The sequence below is a fragment of the Taurulus bubalis genome, assembly GCF_910589615.1.
Source record: "Taurulus bubalis genome assembly, chromosome: 1".
NCBI classification, from domain to species: Eukaryota; Metazoa; Chordata; class Actinopteri; order Perciformes; family Cottidae; genus Taurulus; species Taurulus bubalis.
Window position 1 is genome coordinate 17,451,450 of NC_136589.1, and position 23,507 is coordinate 17,474,956.

Genomic DNA, 23,507 nt, shown 5'->3' on the forward strand with positions numbered 1-23,507 from the left:
AACGGAATCACTTTATTAGTGCACTACAGTATTACAACTGTTAAAGCGATCGAGAACGCGCTCTTGCACCAGACATGTATATATTTTCCACACGTAACATCAACATTAGTTAGCGTCAACAAGCACGTATCATTGTACTTTATGCCTTCAAAGTAAAAGCACTTCCTGTTTACATGCTCTTCACAATAAGAGTAAATCATGTAATAAAACAAGTTACAACACTGTCAAAAGGCTTTTCAACCTGGGCAGTATTGTTCTGACCCCAAGGAGGAACAGGCTGTCGGATAAAAGATTCGAGAGACTTTTACTCATGCGATACAATCGCTATTTTTAAGAATAGAAAAAATGATAAACTTCATAGGATATAGTGCACTTTCTGTTTATTTAGGCAATAATGAAGTGGATTTTCTGTTTATTTAATTGCATTTTCTGTTTCTATTTTTTGGGTTAAGTGCATTTCTGTTTCTATTTTATGGGAACAAGTGCAATTTATTTTTCTTAAACCACTACAATGATTCCTATAACAAGCTGGTTTTGTTCTTAGGAGTAGGCCCCCATTTGGTTTAGTGGGGTCTCATGTTTCCAAAAGCCTGTTTTTAATGTGTTGTATGTAATGTAATGCTGTTTGACCTGAATGTCCCCACCATACACAGCCTCTTGTATCCTGTTGTTTGTGGATTTTAAAGTGAGGCATATTTCTTCGTAAAGTAACTAGTAGTGAAGTTACTTTTCAAATGCAGTAACTAGTAAAGTAATCTAGTTACAATTTTCAGATGTAACTAGTAACTTGTAACCAGTTACTTTTTCTGAATAACTACCCCAACACTGCCTCTAAACTAGTGTGTAGTCACAATCTCCACACACTGACGATGTGTATTATTCTTGACCACTGTCCTGTAAGTGCAAATGATTTGAAGTAAGCTGAAAAGTGAGTCGAGAATGTCCGATATTCTGGCAGTGATCCCATCAAACCCCACAGACCAGCTGTATTTTTGGCCATTTGTGCGACTGTTCCCACAGTCGCACAAAGTCTAAAAGACTTGTTTAATTAAATAATAGTAAAATAAATTGTCTTTTTAGACTTTGAACAAAGAGTTGGAGGCCCAATCTGGACTGAAAGTGGCTGTTATCTGTGCTGGAATCCAGCTGGTTCAGCTGAGGGACGAGGACGGAGAGGACCAGGACCAAGAGGCTTCACGGCCTTCAGACCCAGACCTCCCTTCCGTCTCCTCCCAGCTCAGACGGGTGGAGATGGACTGGTCCAGTCTGCTGTCCGAGGCCCCCATCGTCCAACAAGCTCTGCATACGGTGAGGAGAATGGATGCAAAAGTCTGCAAATATGTCTTGCAGTCGGTGGAGAGAAGCCTAAAAAATCCCCGCCGCCTTGATCTTGTGACCTCGATCTTTTCCCAGTGTGTGCATGACGTCAGAACCAGTCTAACCAGCATGCACAAAGCTCTTCTGAAACAACGACGGCCCGTTTCACTGACAGCATCTGCTGTTGCTCACTTTCCTGCTTTTGCATTAGTTTGACACTTCTCAGCCACCGTAGTATGTGATTTCCATAAGTTTGATTTAAATATAGTGTTTCAGAGGTGTGGCTTATTTTAATCAGTAATTATCATTAGAATAGATAAGGTTTCCTTGGCTTCTCCTACTTTTTATGAACATTTATTGACTTTTTTTACTGTATTATTTTAATGAAAATACCAAATATAATGGAGGTTTTTGTCGCCATGTGTCTCTAAATATGAAAAAGTGTGCGTATGTTTGCTCCTCCATGCCACATGTACAGCGTGGAACGCTTTGCCGCAGTCTTCATGTCACCAATTAGTTTTAAACATCCCCGCCGTGCGGCACAAAGCCGCCCTGAGGACTCTTCTCGCCCTTATTGGTGTGAAACCAGTCTGCCTGTCTGTCTGCCTGTCTGTCTGTCTGTCTGTCTGTCTGTCTGTCTGTCTGTCTGTCTGTCTGTCTGCCTTGTCTGGGCCTCCTCTTGTCCCATCTTCCAACCCTCCTCTCTTCCTCTGCCTCATTCCCCTCTCATCTTCTCTTCTTGCTGTTCTCGTTATTTTCTGTTATTTCCCTCACCTTGTTTTTTCATCCTCTTTTCTCTACCATCCCTCACCCACTGCTTTTACCCTCTCACTCGCCTCCTTTTCATGTGATTTTTTAAAGCTTATTTCAGATGAAATGCATCTCACAAATGAACAAGTAAAGACACAATTTAAAAATAAATATCTTTAGCTTTAAATATGACACTAGCCCAGATGTGTGCAGGCTCCTGCATAAAAAACACCTGATATTTAGACTATAATTACATCATTTAATTTTGTAAATCATCCTGAGTTTTTTGAGGAGTACAAAAAGTGCTTCTTGAAGAAGTGTGTAATTTGTTGCCTCCTCCTCCTCCTCCTCCGCAGCGATGGATGAAGACGTTGAGCCAACAGGGGGCGCTGCTGGAGCTGCAGGCCTGGCTGGAGGCTGCAGAGTCCTGTCTGCAGGAGCGCCGCAGCAGAGTCGGCCAAACCTCCTCCAGCAACGCTGATCTGCGTGAGCTCCTGAAACACTGCAAGGTAGAGGAGAGTGTGGTGCGTGGCCTTATAAAAGCACAGATGGAGTCAAAAAATTATGTTATTTACAGAAAAAGTTTGAGAACCACTGCCTCACCCTCTCCCCCCCCCCCCCTCCTAAAGCTGTAAACCTAGGGGAAACACTGAACTTTTAGTGCACTAACTTAAGTGCAGTCTTGATTTGCTGGTGGACCTCTCGCGACCCTTTCTTCCCTCAGGAGTGTCGGACAGAGATGTCGGCCCATCAGACCACGCTGGACTACATGAGCCAGCCGTTGCAGACGTGCAGTGCCGGGGACGGCCAGAGGGGGCGTGATGAACACAACCGGTTTGCGGAGGAGCAGGGTCGGCTCAACCATCGGTGGCTCAGCCTGCAGGAAGCACTCAGCTCTCAGGTCAGAAAACAAGTTATGATTCTCGTCTCCTTCTTCCATGTTTGCTTCAAGTTGAGCAGGAAGTCCAGTCTTGATCTTGGAAATTGTAGTTTGACAACATTATTTTAACACTGTAGCTTTCAACCATTTCACACGGCCTTTATTGGTTCAAATTCCATCAAACATTCATAGAAATTAATATGTTATTAGATATATTTTATACATATTTTTTTGTGTCATTTTAGGCTCTAATCATTTTCCAATGAATACATCTCACTAGATACACAATAGCCAAAAATGTAAACCTGCACCCGCGCAGGCTAACTGAAATTCACTGGATAAGCTGGCCACGCCCCCGGATAAAAAGGGCAGCTCCCTTCCTCATTGATGAAGGAGCGATATTAGTTTTATAGGGAGAGAGTTCTTCCAGATCGCCAAGATCCGTTCTCACATCATCATGACTTCCTGTACGAGCGCTATTGATTCTGCCGACAAGGAATCATTTATTTACGAGAGCTTCTCGAGCCGCGGACATTGAACACCACAGGCGCAGCCGATTGCCCGTCTCACAGACATAGACTATCAGCCGCTGCATGCCGCGCTGTTCCTAAGTTTATTTAGCGCTTAAGAAACTTATGGATGTGTTGAAAGCACTCATAATTATATGACAGTGTTATTAGTAAACCATACATATCATTATTGTAGAAAATGATTACGATGGACTCATGATGAGAATACAGAGAATCATGCACAATTTCTTTTCACTGCTTCAATTGATTGAATTTCTGATTATTATTATGAATAATACATACATACGGGCCCATATACATATTCAAACTCCTAGTTATATGGTAATCTACACATACATGTATACACATAGTACATGATACATACGAGCATACAGTACACATATCCTCATAAGTATATATTTATTTGTATACTACTGCCAACAGCAGGCACATTTAAATAAATATAATCTGATTGATCTCTGGGTGATGAAGCACTTAAAATTAGCCGATACATTTTTCCAACACTGACGCATTTAACTTGTCTGATATATTTGCGACGCTTATGTCTCTACCTTATGAATGATTAAGGTATTGACTTCTTCATATGCGTTCATGATCATCTCCTGCTTCTCAGCGTGGAGAGAAAAAAAAGATTTCTCTGAGTTTATTTGCCATTGTACTGTTAGAACATCGTGGTGTCAGTACTTGATTATTATCCCTTCTGAAGAGGAACGGGCGTGCACATTTTATCCAGATAATTGACGTCTGGTTAGAATTAACGAGACCGTTTCAGCACGAATCTGCCGTGGAGAAACCGAGTTAGCCTGATGTCAATAATCTCGCTAATTTAAGATGGATAATAGGACATTTGCTCGACTTTGTTAAACCACGTATGATGAATACCCCCCAGGTCTTTACTTTTTTGTATTAATCCCACAGCATGAAAATTCAACTGTTGCAGCAGCTCAACAGTCAAAGAAGCCAGTGAATCAGTGATAAATAAATAATAATAAATAATATAATTATCTTTATTCTCCACTCCTCTGTCCCCGAAGCTGCATCACATCTACTTGAATATACACACTCTGACCTGTTGTTGTTGTTGTTTGTGGTGTTCAGCTCCAGGAGGCGCAGCAGCAGCTGAGGAGCAGAGCGGAGCGGGAGGCCCGTCTGCAGCAGATCGACAGCTGGATGGCAGAGCAGAACCTCTGGATGGACTCTGCCCAGACACCCGGCAGCCGGACGGAGCTGCAGAGGAGCGTTAGCACCGTTCAGGTCAGCAGGAACCGACGGCTGCTGCTTCAGGGTCCAACTCCACTCGTGAGGCGTCACGGAGCAGAGGAGCACTTTCCATCTACTTGTTTTTGTTTTTTTCAGCATCTCGAGGAGAAGATCGGACAAAAGTGTGCAGCTCTTCAGGAGCTGAGAGGCGGAAGAGAACACAGCAGCTGTGGCTTCATCTCTCGGACGGATAAATCCATCCAGGCCTGTGCAGCGCTCTCCCAGCAGGTGAATTACTTTCTCGTCTGCTGGCTTTAACTTCTTTTCCTCGGTGTTATTGAAACTTCCTGTCTGTTTTTTACCAGCATGCCTTGGTGCAACAGCGGCTGATTGAGGCCCAGCAGCTGTGGGATGGCGTGCAGCAGCAACTGAGTCGGATGACGCTGAAGATAGCGAGGACGTCTCAGAGGCTGGATCGTGACAGCGGCCCTCCGCTCTGCCTGCAGGCGCAGAGAGAGCTCCATGCAGAGCTGCAGGTACAGGAGGAGGACCGGTGCACCGACTTGTGTTTGTGTTGTGATGGAGTTGGGCAGGAATTTTTAATACGCATGTAGTTTCTGATTTGATCATTGGTTTGTGTTGGAAGCAGCTTCTTCGTGAGGAGACAGACGCTTCAGAGATGGAGTGGGACGAACTGAAGCAGAGCGCCTCCTGCCTGCAAGACGCCGTCAGTCCTGCTGCTGCCACCGTCCTCACGGGACAGCTGGACAGACAGAGAGACAGGTGAGACACACAACACAAACATGAACAACACAACAACGACGCAAACGCACGACACACACAAACAACACACAGTCCAACACACACAACCGACGCACACAAACAACACACACACGCAACCGACACACGTGGACGACACACGAACGACACACACGAACAACACACACTAACGATACACAGACGGCACACACGGCAGACACACACCAACAACGCACACAACTGAACCGACACACACACACACACAACACTCAAACCACACCAACAACGCACGCAACCGACACACGACTGATGCACAGGACCGACACACAGTCTCACTCCTTAACCACTTGATCGTCCTCCAGCTGGACGGAGGTGTGCGCAGCATTGAACCGGCGGCTCCTCTGGAGCCAGGCCATCATGCAGCTGTGGGAGGTCTACGGCGGGCTGGCGGCGTCTTCCTCCCGCCGGCTGCAGACGCTGCAGAGCGACGCCGGGTCCTCGCTGAGTGGAGCGGCTGCAGACGAGGACTCTGTGGAGCGCGTCGCCGGCCAGATGGTCCACGTTCAGGTGAGGAAATCAAGTAAAAACAGGAAGTGGACTATGAAACGGACGTCCTGTCCAAATCTGCTGAATCATCCCCTCAAGATATGCTTTTTGCTTTAATTTTTTTGGAAGGAAGTTTTAGGACGTTTTCGGAATTATTTCCTTGTGACTGTGAACAGTTAAAAAGTAGGATATGGTTGAGAGTCCTGAATAAAGCGTCCCCCCTCTGCTCCCCAGCGTCTCCTGGAGAGAACCGAGACCCTGCAGGTCGACCTGCAGGAGGTGCTGGAGGCCTCCAAGGACTTAGTTGCCCACCTGGAACCTTCGACCGCCGGTCTGGTCCAGTCAGAAAGCCGGCTGTTGTCACGCGGCGTCCAGCAGCTCAGCCAGACGCTGAGGAGGAGGCGGAGTCAGCTGCAGGTACGTCACCACTAAGCAAAGAGGCTATATATAGACGGGGATTAGGGCGCTGTGACATCTGAAAGCAGCGTTTGATTCCCTTTTTGCTCTTTAAGCCTTTTAGTGTGCCAACCTCTTAATTTAAATGTTTGTTTCATTGTTTTGTAATTAGTGTTGTATTGTATTCACGATATCAATACATACAAACATATTGGCACACAACACCAGTCCCTGCATGAAACATAATAAAACTAAAGAAAAAAAACTAAACTAAATAAATCCGGGCACACAAGATTAGTCCAGTAAAAAAACAACACTGAACAAACCGGAAGATGAAGAGACGAAGATGTATCATTCTTTAAATGTTTCAATACATCAATGCATCAATGTTTCAATGTATGCATCAATGTATCAATACACAGGGTTGCAACAGAAAACTAAAAAGGGAAATGTCTGAATATTTCCCAACTTCCTGTTAGGTTTCTTCCTTTCTAAACATCTGAAACTTTAATCAATTTCATGAAAACTTTACCTTTCATAATCCTTGAGGTTAGAGCTCCAAAAAGGAGGCAATTTTAGACCTATAATTTTGTCTTCTTAAAATAAAAAGCCTGGCAGTGCAAAGTCCAAAGTTATATCAAGGTCTACCTGGTGGTAGACAATATCATAATAATAATCATAATAATCATTGAATGCAGAGAAGAACCTGTTTTTCATTTACCTGGTGGATAAATATACCTCCATCATGTGTGAATCTGCCCTCAGTGTCTGTAACTGACCACCCGACATTGGCCACCATGTTGTTGTTGTTGTTTATAACACTCGTCACGGTCCTCTGTGTACTCCATGACTCGTGCATTGCCTAACCTGCCACCTGAGTGTCCCAGTGACCTATAAACTGAGAGCAGATGGCGGCGTGTCGCGTGTCTCCCGCTGCAGGAGGAGCTCGGCCGGCTGCAGGAGTTTGAAGACGTCCTGGCGTCGCTGGAGGGGAAGCTGGAACTGCGGCTGCAGCGTCTGCAGCAGGCGGCGGCTCAGACCGCGGACCAGGTGAGCCGGCACGGGGCGTTCAGGGACCGCTGAGCAGGAGAGCTTTTACGCGGAGATGAAGACGTCTGGATTCCTTAATTTATATTTTGTTCAATATTTTGTTGATGTAAATGTTTTATTTGGACAAGTTGGAAATAAGAGTTTCTTAGAGCAGTTTGGAATATGAATGAGATTTATTTTTTTACAAATCAACTTGTTTTTATAGTCAGTTTAGTTTTCTATAAAGAGTTTTGTAATTCCAGTGTCATAATGTCTCATATCAAGATACTAAATTATCATATCAATTACAAATTAGCACAATATCCTTATTTTCAATTCACCTTTTTTGTGAGCACTTAAAAGGACTTCACACCCATGTTGGTGAAAAGACTCCAATTTAAATGTTATTTATTTTTATATTACACACCCTGCTGACTAACTTTTAAGAATTAGTTAAAGAAAATGTGATATTTAGAGCTAGAGACGTGTTAAAAGGACAATATTTCTTTGCAGAATTAATGATAATTATAGGTATTGATGGAAGTGGATCTCTCGGGAAACTTCAGGCCATGAATCAGGAGTTTGTCTCCAGCTGAGAGGAGTAAAGGCAAAACAACGAGTTTGGACGGACTAGAAACTCAGCAGAGGAGCACATGTGTGGCATGCAGCGTTCATGCATGCAGTGTCGTGACCCCTTGTGACCCCGTATGTGTCCAGGCTGGCCTCCTGGAGCTGAGCGGCCCGGCGGCTGACCTGGCCGTGCTGAACGAGCAGAGCTGCAGTCTGACGCTGGCCGACACTGCAGCGCGCCGACTGCGGCGCCTCAACCAGCGCTGGGCCGACGCCTCCGCCGGAGCCGAGGAGGCCTGCAGGTCAGATCCTGTTTTACCCTGAATCCCTTTAAGTTTGAAGACTTGTTGCCTCACTGCGTTGGTTGTTGTTGTTGTTTGTGTGTTTTATTCAGTCAATCATTACAATACAATAAGCAAAGCCACAATGTAACATACAAAAAAAGAAAGACTGAATAGGTATAGGTAGAAGCATAATGCTTATATATTCCTATCCTAAATTATTATCAATTAAATCAGATAATGAATTCGACGTAAAGAAAAGAAAAAAAGAAACATATATTCATACATTTCATTCACACTTGTAACCCTCAAAAATGGTTTTATAAATAGTCCTTTTGAAAACCAAAAATTAGTTGACCATTCTTACATTCATGTTAGCGTTGTTCCACAACTAAACTCCTACAATAGAAATACATCTTCTTTTAATCCCTTTTTTAGCTTTTTGTACATTAAACTTACAAACATCTCTCAAATCATATGTACACTCTTGTATTGTTGTTGTGGTGTGTGTGTGTGTGTGTGTGTGTGTGTGTGTGTGTGTGTGTGTGTGTGTACAGTGAGCTGCAGACGGAGGCCCTAAGACGGCAGAGCTTCCAGCAGAAGTGTGAGAGCTGGATGTGCTTCCTGCAGAGGATGGAGGACAGCCTGGCGGTGGACGTGTCCGGCTCGTACGCCGGCCTCAGGCAGCAGCTCTGCACACACCAGGTATCGTGTTTGATGCACAACTCACCCGCTGACCTTCACGAGCACACACAAGCGCGGGTGTGAACCCTGACAGGGTTTTTACGGTCATGGAAAACGTGGAAAAGTCATGGAATTTTAAAATGGTTATTTCCAGGCCTGGAAAAGTCCATGTTATATTCATATGTTCATGACGTTCATTTACGCTGAGTTCGAAATAATAAAAAAAAATGTGTATGAACCCTGCCTGAACTTGCCGTTTCAGCGGTTCCAGGCCGAGCTGTCCTCCGGTCACCAGATCCTCCATTCCGTCATCACCGAAGCGCTGCACCTGCTGCAGAAAGGAGAGGTGGAGGACAGGTAAGGAGAGCACGCCTTCCGGCACAATAAAGAGAGGGGGTGGGGCTAATGCGGCTTCTCACCTGCGAGAGCGAATGTGTTCCCCAGGAGTGACTTCATCCTGAAGCTCGCCCGGCTCCGGGAGCACTGGCAGGGCGCGGTGCAGCGGGCCGACCAGCAGCGCTCCCTGGTGGAGGGGCTTGTGAAGCACTGGCACCTATACGGCCGCAGCCTGAGGAAGCTGCAGAACTTCCTGTCGGAGACGCAGAGGCTCCTCCCCCCCGCCGGGCCGGCCCACTGCAGCCTGCGGCAGCTGCGGCACCTCCTGCTGGACCTCCAGGTGAGGCCGGCAGCAGCATCGGAGGGGGCGAGGGGAGGAAATAGATAGAAAGACAGATGTGTACTTTATTTATCCCCAAGGGGAAATGCGTTTGTCACAGTAGCAAGCAACTTACATATGAGACACAAAAAATAAAAAATATCCAAAAAAAATATCAACAAATATCAGAAATTCAAAATACTCAATATATACAACAAAATAAAACAGTAAAGCGTAATAAGGAAATGAAACAATAAAGAAAGTGCAAAAATGCAAAGTATGTGCAGTTTATATGAAGTGTATAAAGAATGAGTGACTAACTAGACAACAAAAGCGGTGCATGGGCTATTGTTGATGGGTCAATTGACATTATTATACAATAAATAATGTGTAAGGGCATCACTTTACAGATACAAAGAACTGCGTAATGACAAACCCTCGATGAATTTGATGGAGGAATTTCAGCCTGAAGTTTTCGGTTCATCATCGTGTTTGATCTTTATTGGAACCAGATTCCTTTTTAGTTTAGAGGGTATGAATAAAATGTGTTTTTTAATATTTATTGTCCTTATTTTCTCCCCAAGATCGTCCTGATTGTCAGTGTTAAAGTACATGTTGCGTCATGCAATCTAAATAGGTTATTTCTGTTATTCAATTCACGTTTATAGGAACTTTAAACAAAATGAAAAGTGAATTAATTAATGAAATAGATGTTGTGTTATGAATCAGAACCATTTATTGCCATGTATGTTTTCACATACAAGGAATTTGTCCTGGCGGGAGGTGCATAACGTTGAACATTTAACAATAATCATAAAACAGAGTGCAATAAAGAGTGCATAAATAAATAATCCAAGATGATAAAGACGCAGTCGATTTTTTTTTAGTGTAAAGTTCTTCCCACTAAGACTCAACAACTAAAGTAAACTAAAACAATACTTCTCAGACCTTCAAGAAACAACCAAATGGTTTTAATCTGGTTTCCAGGAGTGTAAAATAGAGACGGTCTGGACTTTCAAACAAAACCAGCTGCTGCTGATGACATTTACATCAAAAGAGACAGAAGAGGAAGAGTGCTTCCTTTCTGCTTCTTTGATTAGCATGATAAGAGTAGATGAGATTTAAATTGATTGTGCGTCTCCACAGAAGAAACCAGTCTTCACTGAGAAGACCACAGCTCACCGTGTTCCCTTCTTCCTCTCCTTTCCTTCCACCTTCCTCCCTTCAGCACACAGAGCTGCTGTTCCAGAGGCATCAGTGCAGCTTCATCCACACGCTGGAGGTCGGCCGGCAGCTCTTTTCCATGGGTGACGAGGAGACCCAGACCCGGCTGCAGACGGACCTGGGCGCCCTGCAGGAGGAGTGGGACCACCTGCACGGCCTGCTGGGCCGCAGGGTGGAGCTCACCGGGGCCGTCGTCAAGGTACCTCTTCTAGAAAGTGATGCGTTCAGGGATATCGTGTAAATGTGTTTCACTGCGTCGTTTGTCATGCTGGATGTCGTGTCTGTCGGCTATGTCGGTCAGTATTCTCCATCTTTACTCCTGTTTGGCTTGACTTGGTGCTAAGTGACCTTATTTGGATCTGTTCCTGGACTCAAACACCAGGGTCCTGGTCTTGGACTGGGCCTTAAAGGAATCAGTTTTAACGGTCTGTTGTCAAGGCAAAGAGGACTGCATTTGGTTCTACTTTTCTCTTCTATAAATTATAGTGAATTTAATATTTGGGGGTTTTGTGTCTCTTTGTAGTAGTTTTATATTTTTTTGTTGTCATGTTGTGTCACTCTGAGGTTGTTTCGCCCCTTGTCAGTCATCCCAAGTCTCTTTTTGGCTTTATGTGTTTGTTTTGTGTCTTTTTGTGGTCATTTTGAGTCACGTCTTGGCCCAGAGGGGCTCCTGGTACTTTGGGCCCGTGCAGTAATCCATCCGTCCCCTTTAGTCTCCGACAGCAGCTAAATTAATCCAATCTGCTCTGCTGAATGCAGTGGACGTGTTTAGCAAGTCAGAGACAAAGGAGAGTAACGGCCCTCTGCTCATCAATCAGCTGTTCAAGAACCCGGAGCATTGATCCGCTTGATCTGCGAGCCTTCAACATGTTTTATTGTTTACCGTGTCTCAGAAGTGGGAGTGCTGCGTGGTCGGACTGACAGACAGCGCGCTGCAGCTACAGGACATGAAGACCAGGCTGAACCAGGCAACGCCAGAGCTGGACGATGAGCTGCCGAGTACCGAGAAATACAACAAGGTGTGTCTGCAAACGGCTGGTTTTCATGCCAAACATCCAGAGGAGGGCCAGAGCCAGTCTGCAGGCAGCAGTGCTCTCATTGGCTGAGTTAAACGTCAGTGGGTGGAGCTAAAGACTGAGTAACTGACTGAATAAGTCAGTGGTAATTACATTGATATATGAGAGAGAGAGAGAGAGAAAGAGAGAGAGAGAGAGAGAGAGAGAGAGAGAGAGAGAGAGAGAGAGAGAGAGAGAGAATGAGAATGTATATATATATATATATATATATATATATATATATAAATTAGGGCTGGGCACGTTATTATGAATCAATTATTTGATCATGCATTAACTGCATGTTTTATTGTTTTGCATTGGGAGGGGCTTATTGTTACACAGCATTGATGCAGCTACCAGCGTCCTTAAGCCTAATCTATGATTCTCCGTCAGGTCGACGGCGTAGCTACACCGTAGCTACGCCGTCGACGCAGACCCCTACGCCGTAGCCTGACGCGCACCTCCAAAAAATCCTAACTACGCGTCGCGTCGACGCGGACCGTAAGCGCTGTGATTGGTCCGCTCAGAACGTAATTTCCGGCAGTTGCTTTTTCCCAGCCTCGACCGGTTTAGTGGTCGTACAGACCACCTCCGCAAACGTCTTCTCTGTCGCCTGCGCTTCAACATTTGCAATATAAGCATTTACTCTTCAATATTGATGAGCTCCAACTCCAAATGCAGCCGCTCCAACTTGGTCGCCATTGTTTACTGTTTACTGTGACCGGAAGAAAAAGGATTCGGCCCCTATATAATCCCTGAAACCACACAGCCACACCCCTGGCGGCATGGCGGTAACGCGTCCCCTCGACGCAGAACTTTGAATGCTCAACGACTGCGTAGAACCATGTCGTCGTCAGGAGAATACACAACTTATATGAAACGGAGTGGAGTGACTACTTTACAACGTGCACCAGCTGTTGCTCTTACTGAGACTACTGGTCATCGCTGTAACCACAGTTATCTCGGAGTTATGCTGCGTTCACACGTTTACCGTGGTAGTTTACTCGCTCGACAATAAAAGTGGCTTATCTCCGTTGCTTCTCTCCATGAAAAGAGCTTTCACTTCCGCTATCGACCATGGAATAAATAACCACTAGTTCTGCTTCATACTTGTTGTGGAAGTCCCAAACATGTCGGAACATGAAACGCCCTCGCGTTTGGGTTCATAACATCATCTGTAGCCGCACACAACTCGGTGAATTTCACCGACTCCTCCAGAAACTGCGTCTGGCTTATCTCCGTAAAACGATACTGATTATGCCATCCACCATGGAAATAACCACCAGTTCTGCTTTATACTTTTTGTGTAAACTCGACATATGTCGGAACATCAAACTCCATGGTGTCTGGGTTCATAATATTATCCGTAGTCCCACAACAGCGTCTCAATGACGGCCGCTCCCAGCGCTGGTTCAGGCGGAGCAGCAGCAGTTTCATTCAGGAACGGCAAGACGTCGGTGATGACGGCCGGAGCTTCTCAACGCTGATTCTCAACGCTGATTGGCTGATGCTACTTTTGGTTGGGATATTTCAAGTTGGGATATTTCAACTCGCGACTTCCGTTTCAACGCAAACAAAAAACATGCAACAAAAACAACTAAATTGATTGGCAAACTGTTTCTAACTTTACAACACATATTGAGTTACTTACAAAGTTCATTATATTGATGAACTGTGGGTGCTGCTTCACATGCTTTGACTATTTCTGATTTTTTTTTTATGTTACTGTTTGAACATGGACAAAAGAAGGAGCCACTAGTCCCTCTAACAGGGACCCTTACTACTGAACAGACTGTTTATGCTGTTCCCTAATCAAATAAAATGTTTCTTCTGGTACCTGTAAAAAGAAAACATTTTTATATACTGTTGTTAATTTGCTGTTGCTCAGAGAGTGCCAGTTATATTGTTCTGATAACATTACTATTATAAAAGTGTGCAATACACTGGTTTTTAATCTTAGTATAGATTAATCACAGTTAATCACAGAAAAATCATGCGATTAATTAGTTAAATTTATTCAACTTTGACCAGCCCTAATCGATCCATATATCACAAACTCTTCATGGTCATTAACAGTCATAAATATGGAGGACAGAAAATTACTTGAGTATAAATAAATAAACGCATGAATAAATACAGGAAAGATGAAGGTGCTGCTGAAGGTGACACCCCCCCCCCCCCCTCCCCAAAAAAAAATGTCTAAATGTTTGTGCAAGTATAATCCTGACTTCACGAAGTAGGGCTTTGTGAACGGAGGTAACAAGGCAGAGCCCTGAGCCTGTGTGGAGTGAGGGCTAACGCTAGCTAACGCTAGCCTCGCTAGCTAACGCAGCACTGAAGGCTTCACAGCTAAAGCGGTATCTAGAGACCAAACATCCAATACTCATGGGAAAGCCGGTGGGATTTTTCCAGATAAAGGACAGTGTACTACAGATGCAGAAAAGGTCTATCTGTCACTGACAAGCAACTCCAAATGTCCTGTGAAAGCCAGCTGTCACAGATATGAAGAGCAACTTCTGGTTCTGCAAACATGAAGACTGCTGAAGCATATCATTCACATCATAAGGCTATATTTTAATTTGCACTTTATTTAAATGTTATTTACAGTTTATTTAATTTGAAAATTATTATTTTGAATTGTGTGCACACTTGTCTGCACACTAATAGTTGCCCAATAATTGTGAACACAGATATTCTCCTAAGAAAGTAAAAACCTCACTTTTACTGTCTAAAATATTCAGGTTTGAGGCGATCTTTAGCAGACGATTCATCGTCTGCTAAAGATCGCAATTGATTTGAAATGGCTTGTAATAACAATGCCATGTTGCCAAGTGCTAACGACGACTTCTGCTAACAGTTAGCTGAGCTTGCCAACTTCAACAACATGTGCAAGGCAGAAGTAGTATAGCATAACATACCAGGTGCGATCACACTCCTGTGACCGATCATGCTTTTGACAGAGGTTCGGACTGCCCCAGCTCATTTGCATATAAGGACACAGAAAGGCATAAATAAATGAATTTATTTATTTATTCCTGTATTTATTCATGCATTTCTTTATTTATACTTAAGTCGTTTTCTGTCCTCCATACATAAATACCTCTTTTTTAAATATCAAAATAATTACAGGCAGACAGATACTTTATTGATCTCAGGGGGAAATGTATGCATCCAGTCGCCTCGTATTCAACACAGATACACACCAGGATAAAGATGGAGGTCATCAGGTCATCAGGAAACAGTTGTAGCATTGTAGCATCTAATAATAACAATAATAATATTAAAGCTGCTCGCAGCTGTGACTGGGCCCTCACTTCCAGCACGTCAGGGACGCCTGCGGGTCGCCGGCTCGTCCGTCCGAGAACGTTCGCCTGCCAGGCGGATGTTCGAGGCCGGGAAGTGAGGGCCCAGTCACAGCTGCGAGCAGCTTTAATTTAGAGGGATATATATGTATATATATATATATATATATATATATATATATATATATATATATATATATATATATAAATAAAAGAATCACATCAGAGGAAATTTGGCCTTTTCCAAGCTCCAGTAGAAGTCGGTAGGGAGAGAAACTGAAGCTGGTTCTTCAGAGATTCATCACTGCATCTCCATCAGTTCTAGTTCAGGCTCTTCACTTCTTCTGCATCATCAGGAAGGGAGTCGAGAACAGCTTGAATTCGTTCTCACTGGCAGAAAGATCTGGGAAGCGCTGACTGAGTTCTGTCATTTGATGTGATGACAGACACATATTTCCTCTTTTTCGCAGAAAGGTTGACCTCTGGAAAATGGAATATATGTATGTATATTTTATACATGTAAATATGTATATAAATATATATAAAAGATAAAAATATGTATTAAAAGTGATCAAAAGCTTGAGGTTTCATGGAACGGCGTGGAAGTGGTGTGACGACTATATCATATGGTTCGTGATCATGCAGCAAGCTGTTGTAACTCAACTGTACTTTGTCAAAACTGTTTCAAAGTTAGCATGCTTTATGAGAGGCATGGCTTGAAGACTTCTGCATGCCAATATGAACTCATAGTCAGAGCGCCACCTACTGGGAAACTATGGCAATTTGAACTAGAAATGAATGAATAAAATGAAATTGGACGACTTCTAGTACGGTTTAGAGCATGGTCCCAAGAGAGTTATTTTTAAGTTTATATGTGGTACATACGCCTATCAAATATTGTATATCTATGTTGAACGTACTGCAAGGGCTGCTTTGTTGAATTTAGTTGAATTTACCCCGAAGAAGTTAATGGGTCCTTTTCTTTCGAACACAGTGAGATACAAACAAGCTGAGAAATCAACAAGTGGAAGATATCCTTTGATCACATTGAGCCAATGATTATCCACTGACATTTTCGTAAGAAATGGACCCAGCGTTTAGAAGGAATGGGCAAAAATGTGTTTTTTTACGAAATTCAAAATGGCGGAAAATCTAATTAGGCGCATTTTAATTTCACGGATGAGTTTTTTGTAGAGCAGTCCCACCCGGGCATGTGTGTAAAATTTCAAGTCAATCGGCCATAGTTGGCAAAAAGCGTGGGCTTTCAACCTAAAGGGGGCGCTATAGAGACATTTTCTCCGGCTTTTGTCTGACACCCAAATCAGATTGCGATTTTCACCGAGTCGGATGGGTGTGCACATTTTGAAGAATGTAGCTTTAGCACAAGCACCTCTTTTCCCCACGCAAAGCCCTACCATAATAATAATAATAAGAAGAAACATTCGAAATACAATAGGGTCCTCGACCTGACTACGTCAGTGCTCAGGCCCTAATAATACATTTTATTTGTATTGCCAAGGCCAAGTTTGAAACTCATCCTCTCTGACCCATCACCGCCTTGAACCCCCTCCCTCCCTCCCTCAAGCCCCTCCCCCTCCTCTTTCAGCCCTCCCCCGGCCCCGGTGGCCCTTAATCCTCTCTCTGGGCGTGGAGACGGACAGAGAAAGGAGAAAGGGGCCGGACAGAGAGAGCCATTAGCTGCGTGAAAGAGGGAGCAGTGAGTCCCTGACGGTCTGTTGTGGCTCCGCTGTGTAATGGTATGCAGGAGAACGAGGACTCGCTGGAGGACTGGGCGGAGAGCCTGACGGAGCTGAGCACCATGAAGACGGACCTGTCCCAGTACATCATCGCCGACGACGTCCTGCTGCTTCAGGAGCAGGTGGAGCACCTGCACTGCCAGTGGGAGGAGCTCTGCCTCAAGGTGAGCCTGCGGATCAACTCCGACTTAAACCCAGACTTTGATCTCAACTCCAGCTTAAACCCAGACTTTGATCTCAAGTGTCTCCTGGTTGTCCTTCGATCACAGGCTGCTTCTGATTTTTATCTGCTCTCATTTTACGTCATCGCTTGTACTTGACAGAGTAAATTACTAAATTTACTTTAATATTCCCTTTATGTATCTTTAATTATTAAAAATACTTAACTTCACTCAATCAAAGCCAAACTTCGCACAGATACTCTTAGCACATAGAGCTATGTTATGTATATACAAATATAGCAAATATAGTTACGATAAGAAAATGTAACTTTTAATTATTTATATTTTGCAAAATATATACAGTAGATATATATTTGTTTTCTTTTTCTGGGCACTATCGCAAACCAATATACAAGTAACATATATGAATGTAACACATATATGAATGTTCCCCAGGGTGTTCTGTATATTATACCTTTTTGAATTTTTCCAATAGGCCTTGTGGTTGAGGAGATAATTGGAATTTAGTATAGTTATATTAACCATTCGAATTTTCGGAAAACAGAGCTTGATGCCATAAGGTTGTAAAACTCATCTTATTCCACAATATCTGACCGCATCATGTGTATATTTCTTCATCAGCTTGTTTCAGCTCCTCATTGAAGCTGTTTGGTGTTTCCTAGTTTTTATTTTAATGTCTCAATCAAGTTGAAATATTCCAAATGTCTTGTGCCTCATTAGGTTCGGCCTGCAGCATATTTGCTATTTCTGGAACAGTGGGACTCTGAGTTGGTATTGACTGTCCTGCTGCTGGGACGGCTGGTAAAGCTGGTATTTTAAAGTGATCTGTGTAATTTGTTAGTGCGGCGACTAAAAGGCCGCTTGTGGAAATGTGCTTCATTAGATCAAAGTTTTCTTTTGAGGACAGCGGTCGTCTGACACGTGACAGCTCTGCTCTCTGGTCACTTAGTGTGAAGTTAAGTGAGTAAATCCTGTCAGTTTTTTTAGGGAGACTGGAGAGAGCAACAGGTGTGATGGGGTGTGACAGTCATTGTGGGGAACAGATGGTGATGGGAGAGGCTTCAGGAAGAAGAGCTATTGTATTGAAATGGGTCCGGGGGAGGGGACTTCTGTGCTGCTCAAGACCGGAGAAAGACACATCTTGTTGCAACATTCTGTGTTATAGGTGTAAATCCTAATTGCCATTTCCCAATTCACAGTTTGTACATCCTCCACTCCTTTCCTCGCCTCCTTCTCCTCGCCCACGGCAGGTGTGAGCAGAGAAGAGGAGAGGAGACAAGGAGAGAGGAGTCGAGGCAACAGGTGTACAACAAAAACGAGACGTCTTGTTTCTCTGAGCTTTAGTTTTTAACCCTGGAACACTAACGTCGGGTGATTTTCACACGAGCGATTGTGGTTACGTTATTTTCATTGTGTTGCTTTTGTCTGAGTTGCGTGGGTCCTTGTGTAGCTTGCTCACTGACGTTATTGAAGGTAGGCGTGTCTTAATGAAGGTTTGCGTGTCTTATTGAAGGTGGGCATGTCTTATTGAAGGTAGCAGTGTCTCTCTGCTCCAATCCCTGTTTTTTTCAACAGGCACGTGTTCGGGAGATTTTTACCCGTCGTTAGTGATAGAGGGTGAAACATTTCGAAAGGGTTTTACCATTGAAGGGAGACTTTTCCTTCACAGGACAAGGCGCACATGTCCCAGGAACGGGTGGACCAAAGAACAAGTTCATAGCTCCATTATTTATATTTGTAATCATGTTTCAAACCAAATTTTTCACCCGATTTTGAGCCTTTTTTCAGCCCCCCCCCCCCCCCAGATACCCGTTTTTGGTTTTATGAAAAGTTCTATTGGGTAAAATGAAAGAAGAGTACTTCAACTTGCCTTGTATTGTTGTATTTTAATATATTTTATGTATATTTGATCAGGTACATTATATCGGGTGAAATATATCCGACGATAGTGATAGTGTGACCATTTTTAACGTTAGTGTTCTAGAGAGACGTCGACCAAATATGGCATTTGGGCTGCATCCAGCTGAGCATCCAGCTGAGTTGGAAATAATAAATATGCTTTTAAAAGAAGACATTCAAAATATAAGCAGGCATACATACAGGCATCTATATAAATGTTTATTCTTTTAATCAAACTATTGTCTCTCATTCATTTGTGTCATTTAAGGTATACCGTATGCTTGGTCATGGAAATTTGGTTTAAAGTCATGGAAAAGTCATGGAAATCCATTGGTCAGAATGTGTATGAACCCCGGCATTGGTAAAAGACAAATTGACTGATCGTGTTATCATAATGAAGCTTGTGTCATTTCTGTCAGGTGTCTCTGCGTGAACAGGAGATCGCGGACCGCCTGGACGCCTGGGTCGTCTTCAACGAAAAGAACCAGGAGCTGTGCGCGTGGCTGACGCAGATGGAGAATAAGGTGGCGCACAACTCCGACTTCAACATCGAGGAGATGGTGGAGAAGCTCAAGAAGGTAGGAGGCTGCAGGAGGGGAGGAGACGCTCACCGATTGGTCGAAAACAATTACACGGTGGACAGAGATGTAGTTTACATTTTCAGCCCTGAAGAAGGTTGGGAAAAATAAATGAAGGCAGAAAGTTTTGGAAAATACATGAAAATTATCTATTTAGTATTTAATATACTAAATTATCTTATAATTTAGTATATCATTTAGTTATATCCTACTATTTTCAGTCATAGAACAGAGGTAAAAATGTGTATGAACCCTGTGTGTATATATATACACACAGGGTTAATACAGTATATATATATATATATGTTCCTGTGCAGATGTTTTGTTTTGCCTGTGTGTTTTATTCTGCTCCGTCACCTCTCTGTGAGGACTGTCGGGCTGTGAACCCCCACCCTCCTGGTTGTTACAGAGACGCCAGCTGTTTGAGCCCCAGCCGGTTTGTTTTGTATCAAACTCACGGCCGCCGTTACTTGCTACCTATTGTTCAAACCTTTTCAGGCACTGGAGCTTTAAATCTAGCGTCTCCTGCTCCGCCACACAGACTCCTGCAGGCAGGAGTTGTGTTTTCCTTTCTGGCAAACTTCCAAAGTCAGAAGTTGTCATGAGATTTGCCTGCAGGGCAGATAAATCTAGTTAATGGTTTTAGCAATTCTAGTTAAATAATTGTAGCTTTTATGAAGCAAACCTTTCATGAGGCGTGAAGGCTTTCTTTAAGATTCGTTGTTTTCAATGAATGTTACGTTTTTTTTTCTTCCTACTAGAAATGATAAAATGTTAACTTACTAAATCCTTCAGATAAAAGATTAAATGTGTAATTTAATGTGTTCTTTCTCCTCCTCTTTTCTCCACGTCAGGACTGCATCGAGGAGATCAACTTGTTCAGCGAGAATAAAACCCACCTGAAGCAGCTGGGGGAACAACTGATCACATCCAGCAACAGGACGAAGGAGACGGTGGTCAACGACAAGCTGAAGGACGTCAACGACCGCTGGCAGCACCTGTTTGACCACATCAATGCCAGGTAGGCAACCAGCAGATGGTGGAGGAGATAACTAGAGCAATGAGTTCAAGTAGAGACTCTGGTCTTTACTTCATTTTGGTCAAAGTGGTGTTGCGGCCCGGCGTACGGTCATCATAGTGAACAGTTAGTTAGCATGCTTGGGATGGATAGCATACCAACATTAGCATTCACCCTCAAGCACAGCTGAGTCTGACCAGGGCCCTATTCTTCGTAGCTGGTTTACTGAGTTAGCTGGATCATTTTCAGGATAAGATGACGTAGGTCAGGCTTTTCGGTTCTTCGAAGGAAGTTTAGAAAAATCCCCATAGCAACACATCGAAATCCCTTAACCTGCTCCCGGGCAGCCTTACTTAAATTCACTGGATAAGCTGGCCACTCCCACCAGACGAAAAAGGCAGCTTTGATGAAGGAGCGATATTAGTTATATTAGTTTTATAGGGAGAGAGTTCTTCCAGATCGCCAAGATCCGTTCTCAAATCCTCATGACTTCCTGTACGCAGCGCAATAGATTCTGCCGACAAGAAATTATTTATGTACGAGAGCTTCTCGAGCCGTACATTGATCACCACAGGCGCAGCCGATTGCCCGTCTCGCAGTATGCAGACTATCAGAAACTTATGGATGTGTTGAAATAGCTCATAATTACATGACGGTGTTATTAGTACACACATACATATCATTATTGTCGAAAATAATTAAGGTACTGATCCGCCCATACACATATTCAAACTCCTAGTTATATGGTAATCTACACATACATGTATATACACATATATGATACACACGCGCATACAGTACATATATCCTCATAAGTATACATTAATTCGCCAGCAGGCACATTTAAATAAATATTATCTGATTGATTTGGGTGATGAGGCACTTCAAATTAGCTGATACATTTTCCCAACACTTATGCATTTAACTTGATATTTTGCAATTCTTATGTGACTCTAGCCCGACCAGCAGAGGCGGCGTTATGCTGTGTTCACAAACAGGAAGTATTGTGAAAATCGCTACGCTTTGGATGTGAACGAACCATTAGACTTTGCCATGATTATGGACTTAAATTCATTATATGTAGTCATCTCCTGCTCCTTTCACGGAGAAAAGAGACGCTCTTTCTCAGAGTTCATTTGCCATTGTAGCGTTTGAAGATCATGCAATCTGTGTTCGAAGAGGAGCAGGCATGCGCATTTATCCAGATGACTGACGGCTGGTTAGAATGAACTAGACCGTTTGAGGGCAGGTCAACCTTTGAAGAACCGGGAAAGCCTGATGTCCATCATCTCGCTAATTTAAGATAGATAATAGGACATTTGATCAACTTTGTTGAACCAGGTACGAAGAATATCCCCCAGGAAATCTATTTTATTTTTTATTTGATTATAAAGACCTTTGGTTAAAACTGAGGTTTTATCCTATCTTTCTCTTTGTGTCTGGCCGACAAAAACATCACAATTAAATATTTATTCTACAACAACATCACCAACGATCTAGACTTGATTACGTCGTGATGCGTCACTGAGGATTTCCCACTGTGTCACTGTGTTGTTGTTGTTGACCAATCTTGCAAGAAATATTCACAATCTTATTAAGTTTGTTGTTTCTTTCTTTGTAAGTTTTGACAAGTTACACATTACCTCACATTACTAGACAACAAAAAACAACAACAAATAAGTAAAAAAAAAAAAACTGCATAACAACCAACTATACAAACAAAGGACTGGGCCCTGTTTCTCCTACCTGGCTAAACAAAGTCAAGCAAATGTTCTAATCTCCATCTTAAATTAGCGAAATGATTGACATCAGGCTATCTGGGTTTCTTCACGGCTGACACAGCCAGACGTCAGTCACCTGGATAAATGCGCGCGCCCGCTCCTCTTCAGAAGGGATAGTAATCGAGCACTGACACCACGATGTTCTAACAGTACAATGGCAAATAAACTCAAAGGAACCTCTTTTTATTCCTCTGCTGAGAAGCAGGAGATGATCATGAAGGCATATGAGGAAGTTAATACCGTAGTCATTCACAGCAAACGCATTGCGAATATTCCAACGTTTTTGCAACATTGTTGCCGTGAACGCAGCTTAACTCCGCCCCCGCTGTGAGACATAAGTGTCGCAAATATATCAGACAAGTTAAATGCGTCAGTGTTGGGAAAATGTATCGGCAAATTTGAAGTGCTTCATCACCCAGAGATCAATCAGATTATATTTACGAATAAATATATACTTATGAGGATATATGTACTGTATGCGCGTATGAATCATGTACTATATGTCTATACATGTATGTGTAGATTACTATATAACTAGGAGTTTGAATATGTTATGGGCGGATCAGTATGTATTATTCATAATCAGAAATTCAATCAATTGAAGCAGTGAAAATAAATTGTGTATGATTCTCTGTATTCTTATCATGATCACCGTAATCATATTCTACAATGATGATATGTATGGTGTACTAATAACACTGACATATAATTATGAGTGCTTTCAACACATCCATAAGTTTCTCAAGAGCTAAATAAACATAAGAACAGCGGCATGCAGCGGCTGATAGTCTGTGTCTGAGACGGCCGATCGGCTGCGCCTGTGGTGATCAATGTCCGCGGCTCGAGAAGCTCTCGTAAATAAATTATTTATTGCCGGCAAAATCTATATCGTCGCATACAGGAAGTCATGATGATGTAAAGGATGGATCCTGGCGATCTGAAAGAACTCTCTCCCTATAAAACTAATAAAACTAATATTGCTTCTTCATCAATGAGGAAGGGAGCTGCCGTTTTTGTCCGGTGGGAGTGGCCAGTTTATCCAGTGAATTTCAGTAAGCCTGCCCGGGAGCAGGTTTACATTTTTGGCTGTGTTGCTATGGTGATTTATCTAAGC

The 23,507-nt window shown here is 43.2% G+C and overlaps 1 protein-coding gene across 1 annotated transcript in view; it reads left to right on the forward strand.

Moving 5' to 3' along the window:
- Positions 1-9,504: 9,504 nt before the first annotated feature.
- LOC306733571 (nesprin-2-like) overlaps positions 9,505-23,507 on the forward strand; it is a gene marked incomplete at its 3' end in the record, with an annotated part of 37,730 nt that continues 23,727 nt past the window's right edge. Inside the window, exons 1-6 of the mRNA XM_079214840.1 lie at positions 9,505-9,618; positions 10,826-11,020; positions 11,715-11,840; positions 16,944-17,099; positions 19,436-19,594; positions 20,449-20,615. Coding sequence (XP_079070966.1) covers positions 10,901-11,020; positions 11,715-11,840; positions 16,944-17,099; positions 19,436-19,594; positions 20,449-20,615 — 728 coding nt within the window. The 5' untranslated portion in view covers positions 9,505-9,618; positions 10,826-10,900. The remainder of the gene's footprint in view (positions 9,619-10,825; positions 11,021-11,714; positions 11,841-16,943; positions 17,100-19,435; positions 19,595-20,448; positions 20,616-23,507) is intronic.